Raw genomic sequence first — 8,619 nt, 5'->3', positions numbered from 1 at the left:
TAGTTTGGCAGCACACTGGAAGTTCACACATAAGACAACTTGTTCAGGTAACTTTGAGTGTGTATGTAATCAGAACAGCTGCTCCGTGTGTTTGTTCTGCGGCCTAATGTGTACATTCTGTGTTGTGGAAGAGATTTGCGACAGACATCACAAAGCAAAGCAAATTTAACAGCTGGTTAATGCTTCATTGGAAACAAAGAAGTGCCGCCTCCTTGCTGGAGAATGTGTAGAGCTGAATCGTTTTTAGCTGTGTAGAGGTCACCAATAGAAACAAAAGGAGCAAGATGTTCAACAGCAAACCTCAGTTTGACTCTGATTTTGATTATATCACGAGAAGATTGATTGAGTACAACTTTATTGCTTCACACTTTTGTCTTGTGTTATAGTTGCCAGCTTATTACGACAACCCCGCAATAAATCTTACCTTCATGAAAGTTAGAATGTTCCGTGCTTTACCTTCCACAAAGAGGTTGTTTTTTTCGTCTAAAAGGATATTTGTCTGTTTGAGCAGGATTACGAATAAATATAACTGGTCCAATTTCATGAAACTTGGTGTAAGGGTGAATGGGTTAGGGAAGAACCCAGGTCTGTGCTTTGGAAATGATTTAGAGAGATGTTGGTTCAACCTAATGGTGGTTTTGGAGGCTGTAGTTTGTGGTACTTGTGAATTGGGAGGTTTTTTTTATATTTAGTGTCATTGATACAGATGGTGTGACAATCATTTAAGTAAATGTTTTACTATACTGAGTTTACATACCATTGGAATTGACACTACTAGTCACCAGCTGTGGGCTTGAATTGTCGCTCCGATGAGTTTGTGAACGACTGTAACCCAATTTTACTGTAAAAAAGTATCAAAATATCCATGCTAGAAACATCCCAAACCACGATTGCATTTTAATCCTCTTGTGTGCCATCTGTATTATGTTCAAAGACAAATCACTGTTGTAGCTAGCACTGTTAGCTGCTGGTGTCAAAAGACAAACTTACTGTAAACTGCTTACCAGGCTAGAGACAGATGGTGTTATCCATTTTGGAAATCTCAGAGTCTCAAAGACTTCGGCTTAACTGACCTTTTAACTCCAAGGACGTGAATGCAAGCTGGCCTTGTGCATAATCGTGTTGCCATCGGGGTTTTATTTCCAATAAATAACTAATATTGCCTGTTGGGTGTTTTTTTTGTTTTGGCCTGCTCTGTTTCCGAAACAGGAGTGAAATGTGAGGTGTCAGGGACCTCATTTGATTTATTTGTTTTCTCTTTAACGACAATACATCCTGGAGGGTGGCATAACAGCAACCTCCACAGGAGAGGATGGTGCCAATCCTGCTTTCTCATCTCCGCTGCAGAACCCAAATGGAGGTGAACTGTGAAAGGAGCACGCTGAGCTGAAGATGAGCTTTCCGTGCATCACAGCTGAGCCCAAATGAAAATGAAAAAGTTTTCACGCGGCTCAAGATGAACAGATATGATGTAAAAGGGTTTAGTAAATAATATGAATAGAATTGTGGGTCGAGGTAAAAAGGAGCCCTGAGACGTAAATGTCCTGAACTGGCCTCGGCCTCGATTCTGCTATGAGAGAGATGTGACCTTTCGCTTGAAACACACTCATACAGGTAAATGTCACTTCTGGTTTATAAGGATTGCTTGGTGATGCGTTTCCTTGGTGCCATTCAATATTCTAACGTCACACATTGAAGAAGTGTTCTCACTTAAAGGCCATTTTGAAATTCAGAGCAAAGAACAAAAAAAATTGTACATCAACAATCAAATATTGATTTGATCCTTCACTATTTCTTCAAGAAAGAAAGTCACATCTCTGGCAACAAAGCCCTCATTCAAGACTTGTTTCTAGCATACGAGGCCACTTTATCTGTTGATCCAAATTCCTCAGAACATGACCTGGGAAAGAAATATGAACACGAGATGCTGCTATTATTAGCTAGCTGAAGATTTATCCTACGGTGATATAATTAACAAGGGTAGATATTCCCGTCAGCTGCTCATCTCTCTGGATATCTCGCCAGAGACCATTCATTCAGCCCAAAGACAACAGGTAATCAATGATGGCAGACAGCAGAGTGACATGGTAATACATGTTATAAATGTGTACTTATTGGTCTCCGTTTGTCTATTTCAAAACATTGGAGTAAGCAAAGCTTGCACATCTATGTTAACACGGAACTAAATTTGGTTGTAAATAAAGGCAACATAGAAAAGCAGTCATTCGTTCTAGGACTGAAAACTAAGCAAAGACGCTCCAGGGCATTCTAAGAAAGGCTACATACTATACAACCTCAATACTAAGAGCGTCACAGTTCATCAGACAGAGAGTCTCTTAGTGATAAATTAATCCATTTTCAAGGAGAATATAGTTTATACCATGTGGAACATCAGTGTTTACATCAGATGCGTAACAGTCCAAGGGCAACAAACAGCATCACCAGATGACGGCTGATCGAACAATGACACTCTCTGTTGTTTAGAACTCGGATAGGGATTTCACATGAAGAGTCTTTCTGAGAAATAGGATGTTAAAGCCCTTATTCACAGCGTTATCTTACTTATCACAAATGTCTGTAACAAAGCTGCAAAAGATTAAATGAGAAATACTCAGGTACATGTTTCTTAGAACCTGTTTTAACCCTAGCAGTGTTGAGTGCTTTTTTGCATTTTAAAAGTATAATAGAAATAGTGTTGGAGCACATTTTGATGTAAGGTGTTTAGTAACGTTGATGTACGTGCGTGTTGTATCAGTCAGCAGAACATGAAATCCCCAGCTTCCGGAAAAGTCCTTCACTCCACAATAAGATGCGTTTTCTCTTCCACGCTCTTTTGTTTTCTCGTTTCCGGTTGTCCATTGTCACTAGGAGGGACAGAGGTGTGCTGACATCACAGTATGACTGTATGAGTAGGTGAGTGGGTGGCTGGGATCCCCGCAGGCTTCTCAGGCAAACCTTTGTTTGTTTTTTCCTAGCAATAAAAAGGGTGCAATTAAATCTTCTCCAGCACAATGAGGCTGGACAGGTTAGGTAATCTCTGTGCAGTTATCTTTCTTTCCAGCCAGAGCCGTCTACTCTACATTAGCTGACTCAACCTGATCAGTGCTGCCTTGTAATGGTACAATGAGACCTTGCTAAATGGCTAAGTGTCTTTTGCTCTGCTTCCTTGTTAAACCCAATGATATTCTTAGTCTGCACTAAACTGTTGTAAGGGTCATTTGGCACTGACATTTCAGGCTCCGTGCCTTTCGACCCATTTCAGATGGCGTAAAAAAAAAAAGACTAACATTTTAATGAAGGTCAAGAAAAGAGCATGATGACTAAAGGAGGTAGGATGTGAATTTTGTTCTATTTCTAAAAGTCTAACAACATTATTCCACTTCCTCTATTGCATCTGAGAGGACACAATCGTCATTCACAGAACCACAAAAGGTCGCTTGTCAGGAATACACATTGGTTGTTTTAAGCATTTAAATGACTGCAGCCATAGATGTTCTGGTATCTATCTATCTAATCTACTAAAGAGGAAAACATGCTGACGTCTCTTACTGCATATCATGAGTCTAGCTGCTTCTTAGGTATGACTGAAGTAAAAATAAATGATATAACATGTCTTAATAAAAAACAGTGACATCTGACAACAGAGGTTTTTCTTAGAGATTTCATCTTTCACACAGCCCTGTTGGGGCTCAATTCCTCGAAGCGCCAACAGCTATAGCCTTGTGTAACGGGTGCTATACAATGTTTCCCCTGTCATTTGTGGTTGAAGGTCCTTTAATGTTCTAATTCCTGTCATGGCTCTGGTGACTCTGGGCCTTGTTGAATTCTTAGTCTGCACTAAACTGTTGTAAGGATCATTTGGCACTGACATTTCAGTCTCCGTGCCTTTTGACCCGTTTCAGATGGCGTAAAAAAAAAAAGACTAACATTTGATATTCCAATTCTATGATTAAGGTCTGTGTAAGCTTTGATGAGAACAACCACAAATTCACAAAAGCAGACATTATTATGAATGGTTTCTGTTGCTTTTACGAGCTAACTTCTCTATTTTGAAAATATGACAGGCTACTCTAAGGCAGTGCAAGAAATGTGATAGTCATTACTATTCTTCAGTCATGTATTGCCTTATATTTTTAATGCCCTTTAATCAGAATTATATGATGAACAAATCCTAGATAAACAACCTGCAGCACGCCATATGGGAGATGCTTCAGCATCATATTGTCGAGCAGTTGGCTGTACATCCAGCTTGATGACAGTAATATAATTAAACTAGAGTCAATACCACATCTCCTTCCGATCATTCCCTGGAATGACCGACTTTATCAGGTCCATAAAGACGCACGTGTGATTGTGCGTGGTCAATAGAAAGGTTTTTTTTTTTATCAACCTGTCTATTCCTTCAATTATGTCTAATTTGTGCAATGCACGACAACACAGGATGTCATTAGCAGATCGGCTTGAAAGGCTATATCATACAGATTGATTGAAACCTTTATTTATACAGGGGAAACTTACTAAAGGGAAAGTCTGTAATTGTATTTGATGATAAAACACGAGGTTGAAGCTAAAATGTATCCCAAAAAAAAAAAAAAATCAAATATGACAAAAGATGTAAAAAAACAAGGAATCCACTCAAAAGAGTCACATTCAATTGGTGTTGATGTTTCAATGTAAGAGGAAAACTGTAAGTGACAATCAATTTCAGATACAAAATACTTAAAAGCTGGCTTCAGTATTCTCACATCTACACACATGAATAAATGTTCCTTTTCGGTGTGTGTGTAAATAAGTTGTTTTGAAAGAGAAGGGTGAAAAGACAACACTAAAATATTCACGTGCTGTGTTTTCAGGGACATGCAAGAAAAACATAACGTACTGCAGAATAGCAGTGGCTTTTATCATTTCTCAGTAATTCCCCCGCCTCGTCCTTGCATATCCTCCCCCATTTTATCACTTTGTCTCTCTCTCTCTGTCTCTTGCTCTCTCTCTACCTCTCTGTGATTGGCTGGGAGGGCAGATGATATGTCAGAAGCAAGGGAGGTAGGACTATAAAACATCTGCTCTATCTCTGTTCGGACACAAAGACAATCTCGCTCCCTAGTGAGCTTAACTAAACGGATATTTAACTGCCATCCTATCGAGACACCGGCTCTTAACAGCTCTACCAACCTGCTGCTACAATATGTGTAAAGGACTAGCATCGCTGCCTACCAGCTGCTTGGAAAGGTACATGAAGCTGCATGCAAACACTCACATGGCTAATGTTTGGAGATTTGAATTACAGGATGTGAAAGATGTGTGGGAGTGTTTGAGAAGCTAAAAAGAGTACCAGTTTTTGGTTATGCTAAATGTAAATGTTGTACTCAGTGTGGATTCATGCTGTGCTGAATGTTACTGCACAGTAATGGCTTATCAGTATGCAATCAAGGTTGTGTGAAAAATGTATCTAACTAGTTTTTTCCCCTCACAGAGCGAAGGAGCTGAAAGCAAGGCTGGGAAGCATTTTGCAAAAATCCAATTGGAATCTATCCTGCTGCAAAATGGGCCAAAATAAGTAAGCATCACACATACTGTACTATATATCACTACCAATTCATTTTACATGTATTGTCACTGTGTGCTTGATCAAAATTCTGGGTTTAATCTAATCTTGCTTTATCTATTTTCAGGCCAACCCTGGAAGAATGCCTAAAGTGGAAGGAGTCCTTTGAAAAGCTCTTGTCCAGCAAATGTAAGTAAATATCTAAACAGATTTTTGTATCACATGTGCACACAAAGAAAATCACACACAAATCCCTGTAAGTGCATGCTGTAATGACACATGCAAGGACCACTGCAGGGAAATTATATAAGATAAGTAATTAAATGTCCTCTCTTCCCTCAGATGGACTGTGTGCCTTCACAGCTTTCCTGGTGTCTGAGTTCAGCGAGGAGAACATTTCGTTCTACTTTGCCTGTGAAGAGTACAGAAATACCAAGTCTACCGCCAAACTACAAGCCAAAGCCCAGAAGATCTATGATGAATTCATCGGCAGCGAAGCTCCACGGGAGGTAAGGAAACAGCAATCTTAATGATGAGGACCAAGAAACAAATTTATAACCAATAACCTCTCCAAAATTGACAAACCTAATCTGGTTCTGTGTCCTTTTCCATTTTACCAGGTTAACATTGACCACGAAACTCGTGACATCACCAAAGCCAACATTCTGGTGCCGTCACCTGATTGCTTCGAACCGGCCCAGCACAAGATCTACATGCTCATGGCCAAAGACTGCTACCCTCGCTTCCTCCGCTCTCCAGTCTACAGGGATCTAGTGTGCCAAGCCAAACCAAGCGCCAAGGCCACCGAGAAACCCCAGCAAGAGAGGATGGTGTGAACTCTCTCCATGAGCCGATGGAGTGTCGTTAGTGGTTCACCTTAAGGGTTGAGAAAGCAAGGCATGACGTTAGGTGCTGCATCATGAAACTGGACTCAGGTGCAGACGCGTCGGATCGTCACAAGAGCCGCCATGGACGGGCGTGTTCTGTAGACGCAGAATATTAAAGAGAAAAGGAAAACGGCGGGGACATTTGAGGTTGATCCCTTAAGTTGACTGTTTTGCGTGAACACGGATGAAGTTTGGACTTCAAAGTCGAGTGACTGTATGACAGACTGAGTGACAATCAGACAGGAGGGAAGGAGAAAAGCACTTTTATTTGCCATAAGCAAATGTTTGTGTTTGTGATGTGCAATGTATCTCAGTCAAAGTTTTGCACTGTTTGAGAACGGACCTCTAAGGTACTTTATGATTTTGTATTTATTTGTATTTATTTGCCAGTTATATATTTCTTGCCTTTTTACCTAACACAGATGAAAAGAATTTGCAATTTCATTTATATTATAATATTTATATCAATATATGTTGTCTTTCTTTACGTACAAGCAAATAAACTAAATTATTTGAAAAAAAATGTTCAAATGGGTTGTCTTATTTAGGAAAGAAATCGTGCTTTAAATATTATTTTGATATTTGGGATATCAAATGAGTTGCTGAGCAGAGTCACATACAATACAATAGCAGTAATGTAAGAAAATGTCAGTTATTACGACTCTTACGATACCATGGGTATTTTAAGTATCTCACATACTCAGCCATATTTGCAGAACTACGTGCAAACTCCAAGTCTGCATGTTTAATCATTCACATTACCTGATATAAAAAGGACAATGATATATTTGCTCTTTATCGTGAAGCATTCTGCAGCCGATGTTGTGCAGAACTGTTATTCACCTTGGAAACCGCTCTGCTCTGTCATAAAGAACTCACACAATGACAGCAATCGCCTGCTCCAAGCTTTTGTCCCATATCATGTGAATGACAAAGAGCTTTCGAGCAAACGGGAAGCACAAAGAGATTATGTGACAGCATTAACGTAATAGGAAGAGCAATAAAATGTTATTATCACCTTAGCAACTGTTTGCACTGCCCATCAACTTCAGGTAATAAATGACAGCGAAGCTGCTACCTGGCTGCAGAACGACCACTGCTGTCTGCATGTAGAAAACACATAATGCAAAAGCCCTGTGGTTAGCTAATAATGACATTGATTACAGTGATCGCATCAAATTAACTGCCATTATGATTGTTTTGAAAAACTGCATTTCACAGGCTGAGAGCAAAATGTGGCTGAATGTCTACTTTGCATATTCAGATGTCATCAGTGTAGAGTGGCACGAGTGTCAGGTGGACATCTGGTCCAAAGGTCTGATGCATATGAACCTCTCGTAATGCTGCATCCCTCTCCATAGTAACCCTTTGACATTTCTATTTAAGATCTAAGCATAACAAGGACCACCTGTAAAACTCACTTTACTCTAGAAGTGTTGACATATTGTGAATAATGTTGCAAGGTGCATCTAACAGGAATATGTTCAGTTTTCAAGACTAGATCTTGTTTTTGGTTTTTTTACAATACAGGAAAATACATTGTTGCAAACAATCCAATTTTAGATAAACCCCAGATGTTTACAATCATCTAAACCACTTGGTTGGGAGAGAAGAACACACTTGAAATCACTCACACTCACAAGAGCTGCAACGATTAGTTGACTAATAGAGAATAATAAAAGAATAATCGCCAACTATTTTGGTCAAGTCATGTTTCATATAAAAGTGGCAGAAAATGCTTTTCCCTGTTTTATATTATATTAAACTGAATATTTTTGCGTTTTGGACTGAAAAAAACAAGACATTTAAAGACATCAGCTTTACATTTGAGAAATTGAGATGGACATTTTTCCCTATTTTATGACATTTTATAGACCAAACGATTAATTGATTAATCCAGAAAGTAATCTGCAGATTAATCGATAAAGAAAATAATTATTGGCTGCAGTCCTACTCACAATAGCATGCAACGTTGTGTACATGCAACATAGCGGAGGATTTAGCAACTAAAGAGTGTGATATCTTTCTTAGGATTTAGTAAAGTAGAGTGAACTTGCATTCATCAAGCAGACAATAATGTGTATTCAAATGAATACTAATGTTGCTCCATGTCTAATGAATGTGAAAGTAGGAACTCGTTTGCTAACACATTAGCCATAGCCTCTATAAGATAGTCATAATAATGTG

At 39.1% G+C, this 8,619-nt stretch overlaps 1 protein-coding gene across 1 annotated transcript; it reads left to right on the top strand.

The window, feature by feature from the left end:
* Positions 1–5,070: 5,070 nt before the first annotated feature.
* Positions 5,071–6,967, top strand: LOC115007021 (regulator of G-protein signaling 5-like). Its single transcript, XM_029429660.1, has 5 exons — positions 5,071–5,229; positions 5,474–5,557; positions 5,673–5,734; positions 5,888–6,054; positions 6,166–6,967. Exons 1-5 carry the CDS (start codon positions 5,186–5,188, stop codon positions 6,379–6,381), a joined length of 573 nt encoding a protein of 190 aa, XP_029285520.1. The 5' UTR covers positions 5,071–5,185; the 3' UTR covers positions 6,382–6,967.
* The last annotated feature ends 1,652 nt before the right edge of the window (positions 6,968–8,619 follow it).

Source organism: Cottoperca gobio, chromosome 4 (genome assembly GCF_900634415.1).
Source record: "Cottoperca gobio chromosome 4, fCotGob3.1, whole genome shotgun sequence".
Lineage (NCBI taxonomy): Eukaryota > Metazoa > Chordata > Actinopteri > Perciformes > Bovichtidae > Cottoperca > Cottoperca gobio.
The sequence above is the reverse complement of the archived record's forward strand: the minus strand, read 5'-3'. Positions and strand labels throughout refer to the sequence as shown.

Coding starts and splice junctions, on each gene's coding strand:
- LOC115007021 (XM_029429660.1), top strand. CDS start 5,186: ATGTGTAAAGGACTAGCATCGCTGCCTACCAGCTGCTTGGAAAG. Junction 5,558..5,672: donor TGCAAAATGGGCCAAAATAA/GTAAGCATCACA, acceptor ATCTATTTTCAG/GCCAACCCTGGAAGAATGCC. Junction 5,735..5,887: donor AAAGCTCTTGTCCAGCAAAT/GTAAGTAAATAT, acceptor CTCTTCCCTCAG/ATGGACTGTGTGCCTTCACA.